Genomic DNA, 26,824 nt, shown 5'->3' with positions numbered 1-26,824 from the left:
GCAGTTACTGTAATTTTGGTATCTTTTCTGAATTCTCTATTTCCCCTCGCTTTCCCTGCCAGAATGCAAATTAAGCAGGTGAAACAGAGTATTTAAACAGGTGGAAACGAATAGTTTAGTAAGAGCATGATTTCGCTGGGATAGCGCTCGTTTGTTTTTTTGTCCTCCCAGCTGTTAATTGAGTAGCGACTACGCTTCTGGCCATTTGATTAGTTCAGGGCTTCTTAAACTTTATTCAGTCGCGACCCCAGGACCCCATAATATTTACAAAAATTTTGTGGGACCCTATTGGGGTTGCGCAAATCCGACACACGAGTGAGCGAAACTGTCAATTTTTTCTCTTGTACTGTAATATACTGTTGCAGTTTTAGGTCATTAACTTTAATTTCTAATTTTAAGACATAGAACAACGTGAAAATTTTAAATACGTAACAGACGAAATCACAGCGTCACGTGCAAAACAAGTAAAATGAACGTGTATATTATAAAAAGAACGCGTCGAAACGTTTTCGTGTTTTCTTTGTCTGTATTGTCTTATCCTTAACTACTTTCAGATACATTGTGTAGAAATATTTGGTAATTGTAAAATTATTATAATATAAAAAGTTAAAGCAATATCAAAATTGATAAAATGTTTGGCGATCCCCTGCTGCACATTCCGCAACCCCATGGGGGTCGCGACGTACAGTTTAAGAAACTCTGGGTTAGTCTTTTGACAGTGTAGACTGCTGAGTCAGCCTCTTAGATAAATTAAATTGCGAAGTCCAGCACTACTTCTTTACCTTTCGAATTTATTGTTAGAAGTCCATGCCTTTCTGTTAAAGAGTTGTGATAAACAAAAAGGACTCAAATCCTTTTTGTTTACAACAATCCTTTTTGTTAATCAAAAAACAAAAGGACCATAAAATCTTCACCCTGTTGTGTTACTCTTTAAGTATGTGAGAGAAGTCATCAGGTTGAGCTTTAAGATCTAGACACTTTGCATGATAGTAAGGAAGATAAAATCTTATAACAGTAAGTTAGAAATACGATTGCTTCAAAAATTAGTCAAATTAGTAAATAAAGTTCTTTAAACTATATATAATAAAAAGAATTAAAATATATGAGAAAGGAAGCAATAAAGCAATGTGTTTATAAATTTTAAGAAATAGTACTGCAAAAGTGAATGACCGGAAGGTTTACAAACACTGAAATCAGAAGTTTCACGTGTCGTAAACATGTTTGTAACCAGGTTTCTAAGGGTTCATGACATATTTAGGAACAATTGTTATGGAAATGAGCTTGTTGATGACTTAAGGTTTGGTTACAATGTTTCGCCCAAATGTTTCACAACAACCTACCAATTTTGGCCTCTTTAGATGTTTAATTTAAATATTGTTGCATTAGTTTGCTTAACCCGAAAATGAAGACAAATCGTAAGTCAAGAATTATCTCTGAATTTAAATGGAATAAAAATAAAGCCTTCGGAGAAAGTCACGTTTCCGAGAAGGAGACCCCGACATTCGTAGAAAAGAACAGTTCTCAAAATGTACTTTTGAAAGAGAACGGAAAAAAAGTGTTAAATCTAAAAAGCTTTCTGCGCTCGCTTGTTTAACGAAACCCATCATCTCCTGCTTCCGGTGAATCCCTAATTATTGCAGCAAAAACAAAGTTCCCCCGAAGATTAAATAAACAAAAACAACCCCCCCCCCAATTCAAAAGTAGCAAGGCGGCATCACCCATCCCTCTCTAAACTTTTCTCAAGAAGATCGAAAGAAAAAATGCAAAAAGATAGATGACAATTTTTTTTTCCCGTACACCTCTCCATTTAGACGATATACAAGACAGCGGCGCACGTGCGATTGCTCCGCATCTTCCCATCCCGTAGCTCCTCCGCATCTCGGGGAGTGACGTCACCCTCCATCGTGCCATCGACATTGGCTGTGACGTCAAAGCGTGACGTAATGTATCCCAGTCATGCTATAAATAAAAGACTCCGGCCGGTGTGCAGTTCAGATACAACTTAATCCAGTCTTCCGTCTGTGGGACATGAGATGTAGTTTCTCAAAGCGGACTTTGAAAGAGTGCGAACTGAGCGTGTAGAGATTAATAAACTTTTAAGTGGAAGTATATCTCAGTTACAGAGCTTAAAGTTTTCTTGACATATTTTCAAAGCAACATAGGTATTATTTTATGAACCATGACGCCGGTATCGGATTTACGGAAGCTGTCTCTGATACCTGATTCTCAGATTGTTGTTTCCAGGAGTCAATCCGACACAAGTTACGAAAGTTTGGCTGCCGTGATGGTGGACAAAAGAGCTCGCAGGGCAAGCGAGTGGGCGACATCAGACAAGAACAAGAAAATGGTACTTCGTCCTTTGCAATTAAATGGTGGAGATCCTAAGGAATGCAATAGTCTTTTGTATCGAAGAATGTCCAAAGCGTCAATAAAAACTCATTGCACTCCTCAGTCTGTCCCTGCCACCGAAGCACTTCATAAAGATGGCGTGTCTAGAACGTATTCAGTGAAATCTGTAAAGAAAATTTCTGAGGCTAGACAACGTCACAGAGGGTCCAGTATCCCTAGCGAAGAGGGGCACTCGACTGGAGCCCGAGTGAAAGAAAGGACTGTATCCAATAGATCTTTACCATTACCTGGAGATGAAACAGAATATTTAAGGCTTCGAAATTTCAGTGTTACATCTAAAGGTGTCGTCAATAGGGGTGATTCCTTCCGGTCACGGTCAGCATCGCATGTTCCTGGTTTAAACGCTGGAGAAGAGGAGAATGTTATGGCAAATACAGCAACACCATCACCAGTCACAGAAGAACCCAAAGAACTGCTTGCTCAAAAGAAACCCTACAAAGTACTTCTCATTGGGGCACCAGGAGTGGGAAAAACTTCCATGTGGAAACAATTTATGACTTCGGACTACATTTGTGCATTCGATTTCGCAGCTGGTAAGTCATAATATCCTTCCTAAATATTTTAATATCTTTTAAGCTTTATTTTGCTGCAATACTAAACAGCACTTTCCGTGTTTAATTACTATCCTTCTTTGTGTAAATTTGTGCAGTTGGATGTTGTAAAATTGATAGTGACATCAGAACATTTCTTCGGCACCATGCCAAAACAACGAAATTGCAATGTTCATGGCTTTGTTCGCTTTATTTCTAGAATATTTAGAGTACAAAGTTCAGTTTAGTAATTTCTACTAGAAGAAAATTAAGGAAATTAAGAAAGCAGACATAGTACAAAATGAAATTTAGAAGATTTGTAATTATATGGGTATATTATGAGTAATATTACATTTGCTTATAACTCTGTTCCTTAGAAATTTCTTCTAAAATAAAATCAAGGAACGCAACCTTACGTACACTTCTGAAATTTATTACCTGTTATAATTTTAAATTATTGTTAGTATTATTTGTGTATGTGCTTCCAATTTCAAATAACCCAAAAATAAAATGTTATTTGAAAGGAGGGAAGTGAAGGTTTTTCTATAAAACATAGCAAAATTTAAGAATAACATTTTTTCATTTGGAAAGATTTTAATTATGTTCTTTTTTGATTATCTGAAAAATTATAATATATACATCAATGTAAATCTATTACAATTTAATATTAATAAATAAAAATAGAATATTTTAATGCAAGAATGATATTTCTGCCTGTTTGTCTTAGAGGAATGCCTTGAAATTTATCTGTATTTTCCAAACCTTTTCAAAGCCTTGATAAAGCTAAAAAAATCTCTTTCCAAAATCTATTTAAGGAATCACACATAAATAAGTTACATATACACAAATATATGCACTTATTGGTACTTATGTTATTTAACCTAAAGCTAAAGTTTAGCTAAAGTTCTTTTTAAGCATAAAATTATGTTGCATGCGAGCAATTTTAGAATCAGATATCAAATTATAGCTCTTAACGCTTTCCTTTCAGTCCTATCAGTACAGTATCCAGGTGCACATCGATGAAAGACTGCTTTTCCTTACGTTTATTTTTCAATAACTCGGAATCATAATATATGCCTTCTTTCTTTAGTTTCCCCTATTTTAGGCTCATAAATCTATAGCAAGGAATATTTTGTGTCAACTTTAGAAAGCAAAAATAGCAATTACAAATTTACATTATTTTTCTTAAAATCTTTTTTACATTGCTTTTTAAACCGCCTCCAAAAAAATGGAGCCTGCTTATCTGAAACTGTTATCATAATAGTTCGAATTTGAGTCGCACTTTTCATTCAGAATTTTAAGACATAAAATTAAGATGAATCTTAAATTTATAGCTATTCTTTTTTATTATTTTCTCCAATTTTCTAATTTTAAAATCCTACCGACGGTTTAAATACGGTATAACAGTATTCTAGAAAAAAGAACTGATTCTATAGAACTGATAAAATATAAGAATACGCTTCGGATTTAATCACAAAATAGTTCTTTGCCAGCTATCTATTCAATGTACGTTATAGTTTTCTCTCGATGCTGACTGCATATCTTCTACTGTGCCATTTCTCAACTGCTAGATAACCCTAGAATCATGTCTTCAGCGCCATGCCAAAAGAGTGAATCTGCTTATTCCACTGTTTTACGTAAATGCATTTTTTAAGCTTTCTCCGATGTTTTTAACTATGTTAACAAAGAAAACATTCCTTGAGATAAATATTTTTGCAAACTCTAATCTTAAATGTTTATCTCTAATTCCTAATTTTTCAGATTCGTGATTTGGCGTAATGTTTCACAATATATGATATTTTTTTAACTTTTTTAACATAGGTATATATGTTCTCTGAGATAAATATTTTTGCAGTCTCATCTCTGATTTACGATTATTAAGATTCTTGATTCTGGCGTAACACCATGATGTATGATATGTACATAGACGATACTAACTGACACGTCGTGCATATACATATATTAGATGACATACGTAGTTATGTCATCTAATTAGTACTGGAGAAGGCTGAGTAAAGAAATAGGTAACTAGGATGTAGAAATATTAGGATTTTTTTAATCAGGAAATTGAATAAATGTGCATTGCCCTCACCGGGACTCGAACCACGGACCTCTCGAATACGCAGAGTGTGTTGCCCATTACACCACGAAGGTAAGCTAAGAAAGCGGAAGAAATACTTATATACACCCCCTTTTAAAGGGCGACTGGGAATTAGGGGACCCAAACGGTGTCTTGGTGGTGGAGAATCATCATCCACCATCTTTTTTTAGTGCGGGCGCCACTCTTGAGACATTAGGTTATTTTGAAAGCAAGAGAGATGAAAAATGAGCAATGCCCTTTCCGGGACGTGAACCACGGACCTCTAGAATACGCGCCGAGTGTGCTAACCATTACACGTTACACATGGGGAAAACCACGAAAACGCCCATGCAGCCAGCCCGTTCGCGGGCTTCGAACCTCGGACCGAACTACCAGTGTTCAGCGACTTTACCGCTCGGCCGCTGGTGAGCCCTGAAGCGGAAGAAGGAAATACCAGAAATCTGTGATCTTATCCACTCTTTTTAAGATGCAAAGAATCTTAAAATGAAATAAAAAAACGTCCTTCGGGAGAAAAATGTTAAAAAAAACGCCCTTGATAAATTTACAAATATATTTATTATCTTATACCTTTTACAATGTAATTCGACAATAGATTTCCTTTATATAGGTTTCTACTCTTACAATATCCATAATTTAAAATTGTAGATGAGTTTTATAAAGAGAATTGCTTAATCTGTTGTTCTCATTAAATTATCTGAGGGATTATTTTCTCCTTTTAGGTTTTAAACTATTTTATGAATTCTAAATAAAAGTTTATTTTTTAAAATGAGTTTTTTTTTTTTTAATTTTCGTATTTATCGTTTTAGTGACAATGGCAAGTCATCAATGAAATTATTCAATTGAAAATTTATTTTTCAGCAATGAATAATCAGTCTTTTGCGTCTAACAATTCTGTTACATCAAACGGTTTTACCAATAAATCGACAATTGCATTAAATCTCTCTTATAAACTTCATTTAAAGGATTGTTTCCCTCCTATGGTGGGAAACAAAATTCTGATGATTTTAGTTTGTTCGTTAAATATGCAAAAAGTCGTTTTAATATTAAATTTTTACAATTTAAAAAAAAATTTAAATACAGTCAATTCCCCTCTTTATATTGTCAACAAATGAGCAACAACCAATGTTGAAATTTGAGAAACACATATAAACTGAAATTTTAAATGAAAAAATGTCAATGAAAGAAATGTTTTTCATAAATTATAAGGTATTTCTCCGGCCTTCTTAGCATGCCTTCGCGGTGTAGTGGTCAGCAGACTCATCGCGTATTCGAGAAGTCCGTGGTTCGAGTCCCGGCGAGGGTAATATTCATTTTTCCTGTCTTATACTTCCAAAAAAATCCTTAATGACTGTACAGTGGCGCCCGAACTAAAAAAGGTGGTGGATGGTCATTCTCCATCACCAGGAGTTGGCGACTGGGTCCCCTAATCCCCAGTCGTCCTTTAAAAAGGCGAGTATATAAGGTATTTCTCCCGTCTTCTTAACATGCCCTCGTGGTGTAATGGTCAGCACACTCGGCGCGTATTCGAGAAATCCGTGGTTCGAGTCCTGCCGAGGGTATTGTTCATTTTTCACGCCTCATGTTTCCAAAACATTCTAATGACTCTACAAAATGTGGCAATAAAAAGAATAATAAATAAACAAAATGTACATTCCTCATACTATCAGAATTATCAGACAGCTTTATTTAAAATTTTAAGTGACGGGCACTGCTAAAGACTTTTCCACATTCCTGAAAGACGCCGTTTACCGTACAGCAAGAAATATGAATTACAAATTTCCGTTGTAACAAATACTAAAATTCAGAATTATATAAAGTTATGTTTTGTATAAATCTTAAATGGAATTTTCATATTGGGTAAAATGATTTATGTTGCATAATTGTAGCACTGCTTCTCCAGCGCTCATATACTGTTTTACATAGCAGCAAATCTTTTGAAGCCTTTAGTAAGTAAAATAACAACTTACTAAGTAAAATTTTCTATACAGATAAAATTCGTGAAACATTTTAAAATTTGTTTGCTTTTACTGCATTTACATAATTACCTCAATATGAAAGCTTATTTTATTAAATTCATTTATAAATTGGTACTTTAAATCAGCGTTCGACAGATAATTATCCTTGTATTCTCTTGAAACATCCTCTAATTAACTAGTAATAATCTAAATGCACTTTCAGATAAAACACATCTTTTCCTATATTATTACTGATATAATTAGGTCTTCTTCATTCGTTCATACATGTTATATTTTAAGGTTTGTTTTTTTCTCATTCTGTTAAAGTAATTTCAACATTTATGTTTTAGAATTAGAAATCGACAGAATTATCACAGTTGTTCTAAACAACGAGGAGTCTCAAATAGAATTCGAAGAAGAAACCTTTCAAGATGGGGATGTAAGTTCTAAAAATAATACTAATAGTTACTGTTATTTTCTTGGAGTTTTATGCTTGCTTTATTCTACATGCGACTATCAAATTGAACAAAAGTTCATTTTTTTTTTTTCCTAAATTAAAGTTTTTATCATTTTATTGGTATTGCTAACCGCACAGAAACGCTTAGATGCCGCCATTGACAATAATCGCTCTGTATCATGGAGTTAGGCAGTAGTTTTTTCTTCCCTCCATGGTCTGTATAGATCACGAGTTTGCAAAGAAGGGAGATTTTCCCCCGAGGCTAATTTTAAGTTTTTCGGAGGTGAATGAGATCAGCTTCTTATGTAGCTGTTAAGTATTTCGTTTTAATTTATGAATATAAAAAAGTTAACTTTATTCAAGTTTTCGTATTTATTATAATTTTCTATACCCTGCTTGTTGTTTATACAAATACGTTACAAAATAATCTAAATCGAAATAAATGTATTTTTCGAGTTTGGAAATAAGAGAGGGGAGGAATGATCCCACCTTCCTCATTTTCAAAGCAATGGTGAAATTGTTGCATGGAGCAAGAAAGGTTGAGAATCACTGGTATAGAGGCTACTCTTTGATCTGGAATAATTGCTACTAAATAACTTTTAATTGTTCATTTTTCTAAATGACGCGGGTTTACTTTATCTCATTGCTCTCAGATGACATCACTTGAAAATACATAAGATATTCGAACCGTTTTTCCCAATTTTTCGTTTCTACTCTTATCCCCCATTTTCCAGTGAATGAGAGCCATGACTTCTTCCAAGAATTCACTTAAGTATAAACTAACATTTCCAACTTGGTGTGTTTCATTTAAATCAGTAAGCTGTTGAAACTACGATATTTTAGTTTTATGTTAATACTGAGCTCTTAGGGGTTTTTTTATACCGTCAAATCTCTTCATTTTCCGGCAGGAATTAATATAAAATAGGTTAATTAGTTCTTAGACCACATATAATTGCTTATTTATATTTTGCACTAACATTTTGAGCACAAATTAATAAGCTTATTCAATGAAAATCATTGAATATAAAACAAAAAAGATAAAGAATATATTATGCATATAAAAATAGATGAAACCGCAATTTAATTTTATCGTACTCTTGGAAAATGAGTGGGTTGCGTAAGTGAAAAATCAGATGTGTTTACCCTATGACTTCCTTGTACGGAATATTAAATTATACGCATTTTCTCTTGCATTTCATTTAAATTGATTCGATTGAACTAAATCTACTTCGTCGATAGTGCATAAACCACCATAGAATAAATACACTCTTTAAAATTCACTATATTTGTTTACCATAGCGACACTCTGGCGCTAGGTTCACTTAACAGCGTTATATTTCGTTCATATTATAACTCAGAATGCACAAAATTTATATCATTTGAAGAATTATCTAATCGTTGCCACATTTTCTATTCAAATAACATAATAAATCTAGAACAATGTATAAGAGAAATTAAGCAAACAAAACAAAAAAGGAAGTTTTTCACAGACGATTCAGTATTTCTTATTCAATTAGTTCAGTTCCCACTTCGCGACAAGGCAAAAATACATAAAAAGTCAAAATAACTGTATTAAAAATTACGAAGTAAACCTTAAACACTTATTTCCTCGTAAAAATTCCAGAAGGATTAAACATACTTTAATTCGCAATAATAAATGAAGGCGTTATCTTTGTTGTTGCGAAGCTTAGTCTCTCTAGATTGGCAACAAGTCTACTATTCTACTGTTTAAAATGTAAACAAATATGTCCGCCATGTTATTTAAAAATTAGGCTTAACCGCACTTAAACAGCTTTTAAATTGTGGATAATTCTACAAATATTGCTTGTAAATTTCCTAAAAGCATACAAACCTTAACCGGAAGATAAGAGCAACATAATTCAATTATTTTTAAAGCAAAAACTGTACAATTTACAAACATATAAGAGTAAAGAAAGAGATCACTCTGCCGGGTAAGAGAGTGGATATATATATATATATATATATATCCACTCTCTTACCCGGCGTTTGGTGCGTCTATATGCGTTTGGTGCGGCCGATTGCAACCAAAATATGAATTGCACATCTACATGTTATAGCAGTCCTCTATACAAAATTTCAACGTTCTGAGACTACTCGTGTTTGAGTTATGCGAGATACATACGTACATATGAACGTACAGACACCACAAAAAATTCTCTTCATAATTTATTTTAAAGCACTTTTATAATCTTTTTGGAGGAAAATTGTCTTTTATTCTGTCGTTACGTACAGATGTCACACAAAAGCATCGTTAAATTGCATTCGATAGCAGTCAAAATGGATATTCTTGTTGAAATATGCTGCCTGAAACGTTTCGCGATTACTATACTTTCTTTTTCCTTCGTACAAGGAAGTAAAAATAATGAGGTAGATGTAGAATTTACCTTCTGTAAAAACATCACATAACTGTCTCTTTCTTCATCTTCTTTTAACAATTTTATATCTCTAAGTGCATTTGCATTCTGGTTGAGATTCACTGAACTCTTATTTCACTCAAAATTTATCAGTAGTTCTTTTTACATACGTTTTAAAACGTTTCTAATATGTGATATCTCATTGTTCTTTAAAATGTTCATGCTGTAGCTTGCTCTGCTTTGTCAGAGTGATATCGTTGTATTAAAACTTTTATCTTACTCCAATATGCACAAATTTCACGAATTAGTGAATTTGGATAATTTTTCTTTCTTCCTCTTCTGAAGAAATTTCTTCCACAATGCTTTTTATTACTGCTTCTGAGTTTGTAGTAGTTCTTTTCTATTGAGCGCAGTTTTATGATCCTGTAACAATTTTTCCACGTTTTGATTTTTTGCCGCGTTCTGCCTGCAGACCCTTATCATAGGTAACAACCCGAAACCATCCTAGGATCCAAAGTGCTCAAAAGTGTGCCTCAACCCAATCTGACCATAACTTCCGCGTAGATGATTTATTAAATGTAGGAAAATATTAAAATGAAGTTTCAAAACTTCCTGAGCGTTCAATGATGAGGCAAATGTCGCTTTAACCATTGAAGATAATATGTTACCGAACTGTGTATTCATAATTGGAGACATCCTTCCTCATACGTGAACCTTTCTTATTTAGGTAATTAGTTCGTGAGCTGAACTTTTCGTGAAATGACCCTATTCACGAACCAAAATTTCATTGCATTACGAAATGGAAATACTTACTTTTTTCTTTCTTTGAGAGTGGGGTTTCTAATTCATGCTTTTACAAATTAAAAGCACTTATGTTTCAGTTTTTAATAAGTGTACAAATCAGACTTAAGTTAAATTTTGATAAAATTAATACGTTTACTAAAGAGGAAAGGATCTCTTTTTTATTTTTGATACTAGTCGCTTATGTGGGCAGCCGCCTAAAATATTGATTATAATCGCTTTCTCTCTCTCTCTACACACACACACATATATATATATATATGCAGAACCACACATTTTTATTTTAAAACAAAATTATCCAAAGTTATTTCTGCTCAATATGCTACTGGAAATTAATCAGTGTAGACAAAAAGTAAGAAATTTAGAACCAAATCCACAAAGAAACAAAGGACGTGAAATTCATAACTACTAAAATTTCTAAATTCTCTGTAACTATGTAAAATTAACCAAAAGTCAGAATTAAAGAAATGTGAAATACAAAAACCGCAAAAAATATATAGAAGATGAATGCAATTAAATCTGATTCAACGTTATCAAGGTAGATCAAACTCAACTGAACCCCTTCCTTTTATTGATATGAAATATGCAAAATGGATTGCCTCTGCTTCCACTGAATAAGCTATGATTTCAACATTCATTTAAGTTAATTCCCAGTTAATTTTTCAGTATATTTCTTATTACTACATATTAGTTTTAATTTTAATTAAAATTTATGTCTTATTAATTTCTTTTGTTTTATTTCACACTTAAATTTTACATATGGATATGCCTTTGTACATTCGTTCAATGGAATGTCCCTGCACCGAGGAAGGGTTCAAAATTTTCGGGTGAACTGTTGAAATTAAATAATTAAGAATGATTTAACAGTTAATTTTGGATGAACAGAAAAGCAGTAGTTTTCCAGGTGAAGGGTGGTACAATTGAGTCTGATTTACTTCCTTTTGATAACGCTGAATCAAATTTAATTGCATTCCTCTTCCTGTGTGCTTTTTTTGTGGTTTTTTGTATTTCATATCTCTTTAATTCTTCGGACTTTTGGTTCATTTTACATATTTATAGGGAATTCTAAAATTTTACTGTTTTTTAATTTCATTTCTTTTGGGTCTTCGTGGATGTGGTTCTAAATATCTTACCTTTTATCTTTATAAAATATGTATAAAACAGATTTAACGAATCCTGATAGTCTCATCTCACGAACTCAGGTATTGATTAATAGTGTCGCACACACGCTTCAGACGTTTTGATAAATTGTATAAACCCTTATATGCGTATAAAATGATCAACTATTATACTTCTCTAGTTAAAAATTTAACAGTTATGCTTACTTTTACCTTAAAAAAAGTAGTTGGTTTTTCTTCCTTAAATCCAAAAATTTAATTTTAAAAAACTATTATTCAATTATTTTTTAAGTTTTTTTTTAGCTATTTGAAAAAAAATGATATGTTTATACATCATGCTGCACGTATTGTAATTTTGTGTTAATGAAAATAAAAGTACTTTTATTTAATTTAAAATGGTAAAAAATACAAAATAAAGCGCATCGAACGTGCGAACAGACCTTTCGAATGATAACCCAGTTATTAATAAAAACTGATCTTTAAATTGCGTATAAATGTTTGGCATATTTTGGCATTTTGAAGATACCTGGCCCCTCAAAAAAGAAAGAGAACAGATTTTGAATAAAATGAAGTTTATTTGCATTAACTATGAAAAGTTGCAACATTCAAGAATTTAAATTATGCAAATTTGAATTATATTTAAATAATAAATATTATTTTCGTGATATAACTTCCTGTGCGCATTTTCTTGTGCTTATATTTAATCTGCTTCCAGGAAAATGTGACCATTTTAGATCCCGATGCGTTTGTTATCGTTTATTCTGTGACTGACAGGAAAAGCTATTCTTACGCCAAAGTGATTCTTTCTCAAATACAGCGACACCTGGACACGAAAGCTGTTATTCTTGTAGGGAACAAGACCGACTTGGCTCGCCTCAGGGTAGTCTCAACTGATGGTAAGATGCTTACTTGTTTAAACATTCATTGTTCTTTTTCTGTGATAAAAATTAAGATTTCGACACATGTTTAAATTTAGTTTCTAGGTAACCTAAAATAAACTATGCTTATTGTCCAGTAAATGAGAAAGTTCAAGTACTCGTAGCCGATAAAATGAGAAAACATTGAATTTTTTAGTTCATACCTAGAATATGAGCAAATACCTGATGAAATTAATATTTTTTTTTAATTTTGTTTTTAAAGAAGGTGATCCAAAAGTCGGTCACGTTCAAATTTCAAAAGCTGAGGAATCTTTAGAATGGATAATGAATGACAAATTGCTTCTATAGATGACACTCAGACATTGTTATGAGTATTATGTCGCTTGAAATTTCACTTGCAATTTAGGATGCTCTGTGTTTAAAGGCATTTCTTTGTAAGATGAAGATGAAATTTTTCCGAGAAGAATGAATGTTGATAAGCAGAATATTCTTACGGAAAAGTTTACTTGGTAACCTGATTTTTAATGATGAGGCAAATGTTGCTTACCAATTACAAAGACATTTACCAATTACGTAGGCATTTACCATAAATAATGAAGTGGCCACTCGTCTCTTCTGAATTCAGAAAAATTAGAAATAAAGTCAGTAACCAAATACTGCATTCACAAATATGCAGTATGAGAAAGATGACTCCGCCATCAAATTTTTGCGTTGCGAAGTAATGCTTAATTAAAAAAAAAAAAATCCTTCTGCTTGGGAGGAATTCATCTCGCTCTTGTACCAAACAAATGATTTTTAACTAAACTAAAACTGAAATTTAAAGTGATACATTACTTGTATAATGGAGTCATCCACTGAAACAACCTGCCATTTATATCCATTTTGGAATTTCCTCAATTTTTGAAAGTTTGATGTGCGCACCTTTTTGGATCGTTCGATATTAAGGATTAATATTCTCTAAAAGATATGGTATCCTTATTGCGTTGTACATAATAATTACGCAGAGCTTCGTGTTTGTAGTTAAGTCTGAAAGTTAGTTTGTAGAGACATTAGATATTTTTTTGGAAGCAGGCAAGATAAAAAATATGCAACGCCTTCGCCGGGAACCGCGGATCTCTCAATTACGCGCTGAGCATGCAGACCACTGCACCACGAAGGCTCGCTAACAAAGCGGGAGAAATATCTTATAAGTCTCAGTTAAATCCTATCTGTTAATTTGCTCTAGTTTTCAAAGAAAGAATGTCAGAACTGCCAACAAGATATTTAACCCGTTTGACCTAATTTCATAGATTGCGATCAATCAAATTCGTGAAAATTATATTATTATTAGATTTTATTAACTGTTTCAAATAAATACTATATTGTTGGAAATCGTGCTTTTCAAATCTAATTTCATTATAATTCATAACAAAATCTCTTATTTCTACCAATTATTTTAATTATTTGTCAATCTGTTTTTCCATCCAAATTTACCAATTATGTAAAATCTATTGTCTATAGTTTTGCATATTATACTCTGCCATGCTGGCTCACTCTCGAAGTGTGTGAGAATGAGTGTGAATTTAGAACTTAATATGTTAGAGTTACGAATCCATCGTAAATGGAATTTAATTTACGAATTAAGACACGAATTTATCGTCAATAAAACTATATATAGTTTTGATACTGAATCGTCGGTTCAGTTCTAATGTCATTTTTACACATTGGCAAATTTACTTTCAAAGAATAGCCTTAATATGAAATGAATTATTCAAACGTTAACCTTCACAAAAATTAATAAGCAGCCTTTTTATAAGAAACAAAGAAGTAATTCTTTCTGATTAAAAACACTAGGGAGAAGCCCTAGTATACTTTTCCTAATTAACTAAACCCTCAAACCTCAAACCTCAAAACCGATTATAAGCATACTTATGGTCTTTCCGATAAAAAGATTTTCTGCTTTAAACTTTACAAACTGCTAAACTGAAAGCTAAACATTGTAATTTTGTGTTAACCTTAACTTCTAAACCTTAATTTGGAAAGTGATTAAAAATGAAATGAACATTTAATAAATGAATTTAATGAATGAATTGAATGAATTATGAATTTCGTTTTCTTTGATTTTATAGGGTTATTAATTCGAGTAGGATAATTTTTGCTGATTTATGTTTGTGGGCTTTCGACAGTGGATTCATAAATTTAGTATTCATATTAAATTCTAAATTTAGAATAATAGAAAATTATTAAAAATTTTCCAAATTATTCTATGGCTGTCTATATATAATAATATTATTCTATGATAACATTAATATTCTACCATTTTATAATAACAAATATTTCACGAGATTTGATTATAGATTCGTTAATTTACCATTCATACTAAATTATAAATCCTTAATTTGGAATTATTTTTAATTATTCTAAATTTTTATGACACTATAGTAATTTTGTGATCGTTTATAGACAATAATATTATTATTATGTGGTCATCTACAGGCAATATTATCATTCTAGGCTCTTCTGTAGACAATATTGTTAGTCTATGACAATATTAATATTCTACAATTTTATAACAAATTATTCTACTGCGTTTGCCGATGAATTGTCACTAAATCTAATAAATATTACGTTTGTTAGATTTTAAATTGTTATATTCGTATTAAATTCTAAATTGTAAATTTAGAATAATTTTTTATTATTCTATGACACTGTTGTTATTTTCTGTTCTGTTATGGGCAATATTATTATTCCATGATAAAGTTAAAATAATAGTTATTCTTTGGTATCTGGCAATGGATTCGTAAACCTGATAATTATAATTTGTGTTTGGCAATGGATTTTTAAATGCTATTATTATATAGTCGTTTAATATTATTTTTCTGTAAACAATATTCTTCTTCTATGTCAATATTATTAGCTTATTATTTTATAATAGCAATTATTCTACGGCATTTGAAGAGAATTTCGTAAATTTAGTACTCATATTAAATTAATAATTAAAAATTATTCTAAATTATCCCATTAATTAATTCTAAATTCTTAATTTAGAGTTTTTCTTAAAATGTATTTATAATTTCTAAACAATAACAATTTATGTAATTGTACCAAAAACGTAAAACGGGTCTTAAAATCCAACTAACTGCAGAATTTGTTAAGATTTTTACGGAATATTTTAAAAAATCAAAATGAGTATCAAAATGTTAACTGTGAGAAAATGTATGTTTATATTATTTTTTAAATTAATTCCTTGACAAATCGAGTAATATTGATAAACTTTCATAGGTAAATACTGTTTAATAAATCGTCTACTAAATTTATTCGCATATCGTTTAGAATTTTTTTCTTTGTCTGTTATATGTTATAAAGTGTTTATTTACTTTGGAATTATTCTTCACGTTTTTTGGAAGTAAACTCTTTTTTTTCCCAGGTTTAAATTCCCCCAGTTTGATACATTGTAGATTTAGGTCGCTATTAAGCTTTATGATTATCAGCTAATTTAAGTTTTTTTTTTTTTTTTTTTTGTTTCTTTTTGTAACAGAAGGAAAATCTCTGGCGAAAGATCGTGGTTGCAAAATCATTGAAACATCGGTTGCCATCAACCATCAAGTGGATGAACTTCTGGTAGGCACCCTAGCGCAGATCCGTATCAAGGCTAAAGTTGCGGATAAACTGAAAAAGAAGAGGGATTCCGAGGGCTGTAACAGGCGATCTTCCATTTACTCTGGATCTAAAGCTTCTGGGGTTCTCAAACGAATACTCAGGAGAGCCTGCATGAAGTCCAAGTCATGCGATAATTTGCACGTCCTGTGACTGTAACGGAATTGCTGTTAAGTGCCTTTATCGTACTGTGATTGAAAATAAGGATCAATTTCTTTTTGTACGCATTAGTTAAATTACAATGTATAACAAGTTTTATCTAGCATGAACAGTTTTAGATTTGAAATAATTATTCATGAGTTTTGTATAGGAAGAAAAATCAGTTTTAGGACATTATTATACCATTTACAACAACAACAACAACAAAAAAGGCAGTTTTATCGTGAAATCTTAAATTTGTAATAATCATGCATTAAATTTAATATTGCTAACTTTTCGTTGTGGGTAAACATATCAAAATTACTTTGAGAACTCTAAGGAAATCTATTATACGGATGCATATGAACCTGTACTTATAAGTGCAAGGTGTCCGGTAAATAGAACATAGAACATCACAAGAATTAGGCATCAGGTTTTGAGATGCTAGATTTTTACGAACTTCTAAGGAACTTAAATCGGTAGATGAACTAGATCCCATAGATTTTTTAGGGATTTTAGTTTCAGCCAAAACGTTCAGACATGACATGATCTCATTTTAAGCTGTAGAGTGAAAAATCTTAGTCTACCGAAGAAGGTTATTATACTGGAAGAAAGAATCCGCCATGTTGTTGTCAGTCTCATTCTAGAAACCATAATGCGTGTGTTAGTGGAATAGCATCGTTGGTTAGAGTTGTGAGTGATATAACAAGAGATATTATTCTGGAAAGATTCTACAAAATCACTGATGTTCGGCTTGGGAGATCCAAGAAGGTTATTGATCTCAAGCATAATAACTGGGAAAAAGGATACGCTAGGTTGATCATCCGATTGATTTTACCTTTCATAAAACGTGTGTTACGGGTATAGCATCATTGATTGTACTAATCTGTGCATTGCAAATGAGGAATATCATTCCGTAGCATCGTTGACTGGATCTGTGAGTTGTAAACAAAGAATATCATTCTACGGGATAGTTGATTTGACTAAGTTGTAAACAAGCAGTATTATTTTATAGTATCTTTAATTAGACCTGTAAGTTGTAAATAAGGAATATCTTTCTCGAGAGATTTTGCAAACTTGCTTATGATACTAAATTTACCAGACACATTGCACATTTATTGAAAACATTTGGAGTATCTATACAAATCTTCCTTATAAAGTGCATTGGTTGATAATTGTTTATAAGAAGTTTTATGGCTGTTTAATATTTTATTTACCACAACTAAATGACATGAATGATACCTTTAAGCAGAATTTGTATGCCATTACTGACATTAGTTTTCCGTCGTTTTTGTTACTTATATGTATAATTGAATCATGAAATTTCGCTTTAAATACGTTTTGAAAAGCACTCGTAACGCTTTTGAGCCAGTAAGTGTTTATTGAAATGTACAGATAATAGATTAGATTGCCAACAGAGTGGAATTTTTGTAATGTAAGTTAGGTATGTTTAGATTAACAAAGATTCTGCCTTTGCTGACAAGATTCATGTGTTTCGTTAAGTTAGGGCCATTTTCAGCACTGTCGCCTAATGAAGTGCCAAATGGAACTTTTTATGTCTTCCAAATCTTCAAAGTATGGTTACCTTCTTAAGTTCGACACAATTTGAAATTTGCTCTTCTAATTAACATAAAGTAGAAGTAATTATTAACCCAAGAAGGCGTTAGCCCAGAAGGGCTATTAGTCTCGAAACGACGTTTTACGTCAAATCACTAAAAGCGATGAATCACTTTTCAGATTGTTGCCACCAAATATTAATGCTCTGTATTATATTTAAAGACATTAAATATTGAAGAACCTGCATGAATATATGTATATATATATTTCGCATTGTAAAAAAACAATGGTAGAGCCATCAAATTTTGAATAACGTAGTCCCCCTTCCGAATATAGGCACCTGGAACCCCGGATTTGGACCTTTTTTATTATCTTTTTCATATTTTGTAAAGCATTAACGAATTTTTTGGATTAAAATAACTCAACAGTTTCAAAGGGAGCAGTGGCAACACTGTACGAAATAAAACATTTTTATCTCCAGAGCGCGAGGCTGACTATCGGAAATTCTAAACATAAGCTGTTTTTAAATATTTTTTGCCCAAATGCTCTCGAAACGTGTAAATGAAAAACCAAAACGTCCCTTTGGGTGTTGTATAAAATCTGAAAGCTTTCAGACTTTTTTAACTATTTTTTATCATTATTATTTTACATAGAGCTAAAGAACTCTTATTCAAATGTCTTTGACACAAGTTGGCTGAAAATAAGGATAAGAGTTATATGATGTTATAATATGTGTAGGTCAATTAATTAAATGAATTTCTCAGCCAGAGGAACACTACGAGGACAACTAAACAGTAAACAATGTGTAATTATCTAAGATTTGGGCGAACAAGTTTTAGAACAGATTTAAGGCATGATTGCAAGTTAACAATTTACTTTTGCGAAATTTTATAAGAAAGTTTAACTAACATACTTTAAATTAAGAAGAGTAGAATATTGTTCAATACAGTTTTTGACTTTATTATTTCTTATAGCTGAATTTTCTACAGTCTTATATTAAATATTTTAATTTTAAAACTTTTTAATTTTGTGGACTCCAAAAAAATATTTTGTACAGAATATTCTTCTGCATCCGTAATATTATAATAATCCATGAAATGTTATTTATATTTCAATGTTCATATGTATATACTCATTCATGTAACTTTATTGTGTCCCTGGTAGTCAAAGTTCGTGGAAAGTCTTTAAATGTAATATGTAAGCCTTCAAGAAAACTGTATAAACAAGTTAATGATTTTAAATAGAGTTTCTACATCACTACAGAAAAATGATTTCTAGATATTTTATAAAAGTTGTATTTTATAGCTCATGAAAGATAGTATTTTATATGAAGTTGGGATTTTGGTAAAAGGAGTTTTTGAATGCAAATATAATTATAACATACACCACAAAAACATTTTATAATTACGTTAGTAAACTGTAGTTTTTAAAAATTTTGTAAAATTAGCAACAACACACTCTATTCGTTTTACGTATTTCCTATTATTGGTTATAAATCTCATCTTAAGCTATCATAACTGTACAAATATTTTTAGTGCTACATCAAAACTAATAAAACTATTTTATGGCTATTTAGAGTAAGATTCAAAGCTCTAAAAATTAGCAGATTTAATATCAATTCAAATAAGGTCTTATTAATAGCTTTTTAAAATTCGTTCGAGTTATTTATTTACAAAAAAAAAAAAAAAAAAAAAAAAAAAAGGATTTTTCCTTTTATAAAGTTAATAAATACTGTAATATTACTCTAGAAATTTCAAAATGATGTAACATAAGTAACAGTTGTAAAAGAAATTAGAAATTTTACATTAAAAATATATTTTAAAAAATATTGCACGATTAAAAATTTTGTAAACGTGCAGTCCCCAATAAAAGCTGTATGATTTTTACAATCAATTGTAAATGTACAAGACATAAAAATTGTAGATTTGAAACATTTAGAAAATGGGCAACTAAAAATCTTTTTGAAAAGCATTATAACATCGAAAGATGTGCAAATGTTTTGTTTAATTTGAAAATTTCATGTGGATATCAAAACGCAACACTGTTTTGGTTTTGAAGGCTTGCAAGTAATTTCAAAGATTAAAGAAATGAACGATTTAGCTGTTTATTAGCTAATTATAAGCTGTTTGTTTCCTACATTTGCATATAAATTTATATGTTTGTTTTGTTACTTTGTGTGAAGTGGCTGTTTGAAATAGATATTATTTGTTCGTTGCATATTCATTCAAAGGATTCTGAAATATCTGTTGATCAGATATATTTATCTAGATATTTGCGATGATCAAGATGTAATTAATATTTTAATAAGTAATTTACTGTACATATTTATGTCATTTGTTAGTGTGATTTATTTGTACGAATGATGAATTTCAGTAATAAAATACTTGTAATGCCTTGTAACAATTTGAATTTATTTGTGTTTTTATATCCTTTCATTCATTAAATGAAATTTTTAAAAGCAATATGCACGCTCAGTTACTCTCATATCACAGAAAAAAAGGAGTTTGGGATTTCAAATAGTTTTGATAGCAATAACCATTACATAAATTATAATAATTGATGGCTACAAATGAGAGGAATACGATCGGGTCCATCTGGTCTAAAAATAGACCTTATGATCTTGTTTGGATCGCCTCTAAGTTCACCACAAAGTGAGGAATCCCACCACAAAACCAAACTCAAGCACAATCCCAACATTAAATCACACATTATAAACACACAATTAACAAATATCAAGTAAAAAAAATTAAGGACATATAGAATTGAAAAACCACAAGGCATGAAATTAGTATCTGAACAAGTCAAAATGAATAAAATTATAAGTAAAAACTTCAAATAAAATCTGTAAAGTTCTAAGATCACTAAAATACAAATAAAAGTACAATAAAAGACAATCTTTAGATAATAGTTATAATTTTGATTTATATAAAAATACCACATGCTCTCCGTTTACCGTTAACAACTCCCACAATCTTCTTCAAACTTACAGAATTTATTATAGCTTATATTTTCAAAATTTGCAATCTTCATTTGTTGTCAAACACTTTCTGTTTTGGTATAAGATTTGGTTTTACGCTAGCTTTACCTTGGTCAGATAAACGGACGCACTATTGTCCCTGTTCTCTTTCACATCGTTGAGTTTGTTAATCAAAAATTCATTAAAATTTTATAAAATATGAAATAAATAATAAAACAAATTCGAATTTCAAAATTCTACCTTCCAGGTGCACATGTTCAGATGGAGGACTATGTTATTCAAATTTGATCGCACTAGGTACCATAGCAATGCGAGGAACATACATTCATACATGCAGATTCTTCTTTATTTAATTTCTATAATACTTGGTGATAATATATAGTGGCGACAATTTGAAAATGGATACGCCGTTTCTAATGAAACAACGCAAAATCTCATTTCGAGAATAACAGGCCATTTTAGACTTAAAAGGCTCTAAACATCTGCTTTTTCCATCATCAAACAGAATAGAAAATGACGCGGAGTAATTTAAAGACGTTGCTCTAGTCATTCGGTATGCAAATAAAGATTTAATCACACAAATGCTGCAAACGAGCTTCAGAACAGAAATAACTCTTGAAGTTGCAAATATTCTAAACAGATTAGCGTGGGCTGGTAATGAGTGTATGTTGCAATTGGAGATGCATTTTTAGATGTGAACTTAAGGTAGGCGTTATCCTATTATAATTTGATAGTAAATGCCGTTAAAGATAGGAAAATACTTTTGGTGATATTAATTTTTATCTTATGTACAATAAGTAGGGCGTATATATTTATAGAAGTATTGCGAAAATTTGAATTTTAATTAACTTATTTATTTACACTTATTATTTTATGGAGTTAATCTTTTTATGTCGCTGAAATTCAAACCCACTATATACCGAAAAACATATTTTTTAAAAAATAAGATAAAAGATATTTTTAAAATGAAATTATGATAAACATTTATAGGGCAAACCGAAAAATAAGCTTCAATGTTTTCCTGTTTCTTTGGATATATCAGTATTTTTGATAAACTACATTGAATGCCTCCACATAAATAAATTTTATGAAAAACTGAACTAATTAGTTTTTCTGCATCCGCCAAACATTTTTAGTATAATGAAGGCAACATGTTCTTTATACTTCTTCTTTTTTTCGAGAAGCTAAAGTTTATAATTAATACATGTAAATCCAGGGAATAGCCAGAAATTCCCTGGTCACGGAATGTAATATAAAGTCAGGAAGATCATACTCTAAATCTCTTGGTCATTTCGCAATCCCAATACGGAGAGTTGCTCTTGTTTCTTCGAGTGTCTAAAAATGTACTTCAAAGAAAAATCGTAATGTATTTGCAAATTTTTTTGTTAAAGCTTTTCTTGCTGTATCCAGCACGCAGTTTAACAATCTGCTCTTGAACTTACTCTTGCTAACAAAACTTTTCTTGTCTTTTTAACTTTAGTTAACATCGCTCTCTTCTGAAGATATTATCCAGAATGTGCATTACTACGTCTATACTACTGGCTAATCTATGGCTTAATGTGGCCGAAAGCCTAGAAGAAGTAAACATCTTAACATGTGTGATAAGTCTATTCCGAATTCGTCAGCAGTATTCGTGGTGGCTGCTTCCAAGCTGAAAGTTTCGCTTTCGTAATCTGTCTTTTGTAAGCTTTGTAAGGTCTGTGCTTTCGAAATATTAGCGAGCGCGTCGAACTTCCTGTGGGTTCGAGACTTTGCAGCGTTCCCTCACCAAGGCGTGAAGTTTTACCAAGGAATGCGTTTCGAGGCAGCGTAATTTTTTCTTTTCAATATTCTTTCACACGCCGTAATAAGTGTTTGCATAAGATTTTCGTGCATTTCCTCGATGTCCTCTCCATTCATGCAATTGTACACAATGTTTTCAACGCAGGGTGACAGTGCACATATTACATTTATTGATGTTTATATACTTGATTTTCTATCTGACATAAACTGGTGTTCCGAATCAATGCTGAACTAATTTAGCGATGGTCACTGGACGAGGAGTATTTGCTAAGCTTCCGTCCAACTATAAATTTTGTTAAAAATGCCTATGGTGGCTAGTCCCTTCGGATTTATTATGAGTTGCTCAACTGAAGCAGTGTGGAATGTTTGCTTTGCAGTTATCCTGGTCATGAGCTTGTCTACAGCCTGCGCAAATAAACTCCGCTTTGCAGCAGTCGGTCAAATGTCCCAGCCGATGACAGTTAAAGCATCTTACAAATCTCTACATATAATAAAAGAAAGAGTCTGTCTGTGTGTGCGTGTGTGTGTGTGTGTATCTTTCGTTCGTAAGCTAATAGACCCATGGCTACGAAATTTGGTACATAGGTGCATCTAGACAAGAGCCAGTGCACCTCGAAGTGATTTTTACGAAATTCGAATTCGAATTTTTTTTATTTTATGTTTTGTGACGAAATCGCGTCATTTTGAGACATAATGGGCTATAGGAAAGCGAGATTTTACTCTACACACTCCATTTTTACATCGTTATGAAACGTAGGCACTTAGCTATTTTACGAACTTAAAATAAATTTCGTGTTTCAATAAATCGATTAAATACGAATTTATTTAACAAAAGGAGCTTAACACCTTTTCAATGGGGTTTTTTTCTAAAAACGTTTATTTTTAAAAATGTACAGTTTATTTTTCTTTGATTTTTGGACACCTTAAACTTTCATCCTTGCGACTGCTTTTACAAAAGGAATTTTGGAAAAATGATAATATTTTGTATTTTTTAAAAAAAATTTTAAATGAAGCTTCCGAGTACACTTCTCACATCTTACATCTTTAAAAATATGATTTTGGCAACAATTTTCCTGTCTTATTATTGCTGATAGATTTTTGATGAAATCGAATCATTTTGAATAGTTTCATTCTTTTAGAAATATGGGTTTGGCAACAATTTTTCATCGTATTTCTTCTGTCACTGTTTTTAAGAGATTGTCATATTTCATTGTCATTTATATATATATATAATACATTTTTATTCATTTGTTGGATAAAGTTGTTCTGCAGAGTAAAATTCTGTGCGGAATTTTATGTTTTTTGAGTTGCTTTCATGTTATTTTTTGCTTATTTCACTTTTTGTAAGATATTGAAAAGTTTTGCATGATTTTTTTTCTTCAATGGAAAGTTGGTTAATTTTTTAATTAGAATAATTAATATTTGTATTAAGGGATATAGCTTATTTCATTGTAATTTTTTTCTCTTTAAAATATAAGATAAAATATCATTAATTATACTTTGCTTTTCAGAATTTTTTGTTTTTTGTATTCTTTTATGTTATTTATTGCTCATTTCACTGTCTTTAAGGTACTGAAAAGTTTTGAGTGATTTTTTTAAGAAACAAAGTCCTTAACCTCCTCTATACCATTTGAATTATTAAGATTTTGCAAAGGGAAGTTGGTTAATTTATTTATTAGGATAATTAATATTTGTATTAAGAGATATTGCTTATTTCATTGTAATTTTGTTATACGTAATAACATTTTTTTATGAAGTTGTTCTGCAGAGTAAAATTTTAAGCAGTTTTTAAATTTAACGTTTAGTGTTTCCTTCAGCCCTTTTTTCAGTACATTTAAAAGCCAGACGAAGACTGGCAGCAAAGCTGCTAGTTAATAATATTTTCTGAAATCACAAAAGCTAAATCCGTTAAGGATTCTTCTATGGTTCCTGAATATCTGCAGAGATATACTCAACATCCTTAATATTCGTGCTGCAGGTCGACGATCCAAGTGAGGCCAATAGTTGGGCTAAAATGATTGTTATGATGTGTTTGTTAGTCAATTGCTGAAGGTACATACCCTGCAAAGCCTCACGTCTGTCGTCTACTGTTACAGACATGGGAGTTTCATACATGATTATTAGGACTTCCTAAATGAGGGTTCTGTGCGTACGATAGCGGCCGAAAGAGAGGGCTTTTCCTCAATTGCTTTCCTGATCATTTTTTCCTAAACCGTATTAAAAGTTCGTTAGAACATATGGGCCGCACTTCTTGAACAGTGATACACAGTTCTTAGTCAAAGTTCAGATGTCAATTGAGTTCTGATTTGCTCAGATGTCCTACCTTTTTTTCTTTCGGGGGGGGGGACTTCAATAAATTGGGTTTCTTTTATTCCACTGTCTTTGGAATATTTTCTGGTGAGGCTGGAGCGATTAAAAGAACATTTATCAATCACACTAATTTGCTGTTGCGGCAGCCGCATTTTTTCTTGCAGACTTGTACTGTGCCCTTCTTGTTCTACAACAGATTTTCGAGTAATTAATGAGACTTGCTAACACTGAATTTTCGGCTGTCTCTTGTTTGTTTCAGAAGTGGTTGAAGTTGGTAGATAAGGTGGGTGATAGCATCAATTCTGGAAGCGAGTGAAAGTATGGCAGTAGCCCGTTTCTCTTCAGGAGGACAAACATTCGTTTTGTTGATGGAGGTTTCAGAGATTCCCTGTGATTTGGGAGTTTGCGAGTTCATCTTAGTGATGAGTGCCTGGCACATATGTTTCAAGTAGATTTAACTGTGTACTTGAATGGTGGCGAGACAAAATTACATGCACTATTACACTGAGAAACTTTGCTCAGTAAGGTACAAAACCTATACGGCCAGCACACAAACATGGTTAAGTAAACTTAGAAAATAAACAATGGGAAATGCCGTACACTTAAAACAGCAGGTAGTACTAACAAAATTATTACAAACAAAGCAAAATGCAAGCAGTTGTGAGATCTCGAATGAGTTACTGCTACGAATTGTTAAGATGATGCAAGTGCTTCGTATGTTTAACATGAGCTTTAATTGCTAATAACCGCAAAAACGAGAAGGGAATGCTCAATGTCAGCACATGAGAATGCGGTAGACAAACGAGATTATAAACTATTAACCAGTGTTTCTGCTATTTAAAGAAAGGTTACTGGATGTAACTAGATAGGATCTATCTCTTCTTGTCCACATAAACTATTCTAGATCCTATTAATGAACCTGTCGACTTATTGCACAGGACTAGCACAGAAAAAGAGTGGGAAAAGAACCCTTTATTAATTTCAATTATGAGAAGGGCACATACTTCATGCTTCACAATAACACCGACAACTTGCGGTGGAACATAAAACGTTATTATATAAATCAATCCAAATCTAAAAAGAATAATGCTTGTTTAGCACTTTAAATTACGAATAATCTAAGTTGACTTGACAAAAACCTATCAGACGTGATAATTATTTAAATGGCTAAAAAGGTGTGTCAGCGTAACAGCAAGGTCAGAAACGAAACGTGCGCGAATACAAAAGAATAGAAAGACTTCTTGCTTAATTAAATAAACATTGTCCTCTGCCGAGGCAAAACTGAAAGAAATGTTTTTAACCAACTTTGTACTAGCTTTAAAATAAAATTAAATAGAATAATTTTGATTTATCTTTTTGTTTGGCGAATTCAGACGTCATTTTCTTTAGAAGCTCTTCCCATAACGCGACTTTGCTGATCTGTTGGACTCTAATTCTGTGGCTGGCCGTTTCCATTACTCCCGGTCGCCGGCTGTTTACGAAGAAGATTTCTTTCCACCTGTTCTCCTTTATTATGCCATCTTCTTTTGAACCACATCTGGAGGTGCTGGATGATTGCAAACTGTGGCCGAAGAAGTTCTTGATCTGGTAGGAGAATGCTTGTTTGGTCAATCGTCCGGGCTCCTTGGTTTCTCAATAGTTTTTTACTCTTGAAATGTTCTTCTTCTAATCAGCGTTTCCGTTGTGGACTTGCGTTGGTATCTTGTCCCTGAGCTCCTTCCTTGGTGGCTGGATTCGTGACCTCTGATGCCTTAATTTCTTTATTCTCCTCAATCGCCGGTTAGTAGATCTTGTACAGGG

General features: G+C 31.9%; 1 protein-coding gene across 1 annotated transcript; it reads left to right on the top strand.

Moving 5' to 3' along the window:
* The first annotated feature begins 1,801 nt into the window (after positions 1-1,801).
* Positions 1,802-20,360, top strand: LOC118198655 (uncharacterized). The gene is made up of 4 exons (XM_035370394.2): positions 1,802-2,942; positions 7,346-7,434; positions 12,462-12,642; positions 16,142-20,360. The coding sequence occupies exons 1-4, from the start codon at positions 2,180-2,182 to the stop codon at positions 16,411-16,413; spliced, it is 1,305 nt and encodes a 434-aa protein (XP_035226285.1). The 5' UTR covers positions 1,802-2,179; the 3' UTR covers positions 16,414-20,360.
* The last annotated feature ends 6,464 nt before the right edge of the window (positions 20,361-26,824 follow it).

The sequence above is a fragment of the Stegodyphus dumicola genome, chromosome 3 (genome assembly GCF_044657685.1).
Source record: "Stegodyphus dumicola isolate Sdum_Otavi_A_Nest chromosome 3, ASM4465768v1".
Classification (NCBI taxonomy): Eukaryota; Metazoa; Arthropoda; class Arachnida; order Araneae; family Eresidae; genus Stegodyphus; species Stegodyphus dumicola.
The sequence above is the reverse complement of the archived record's forward strand: the minus strand, read 5'-3'. Positions and strand labels throughout refer to the sequence as shown.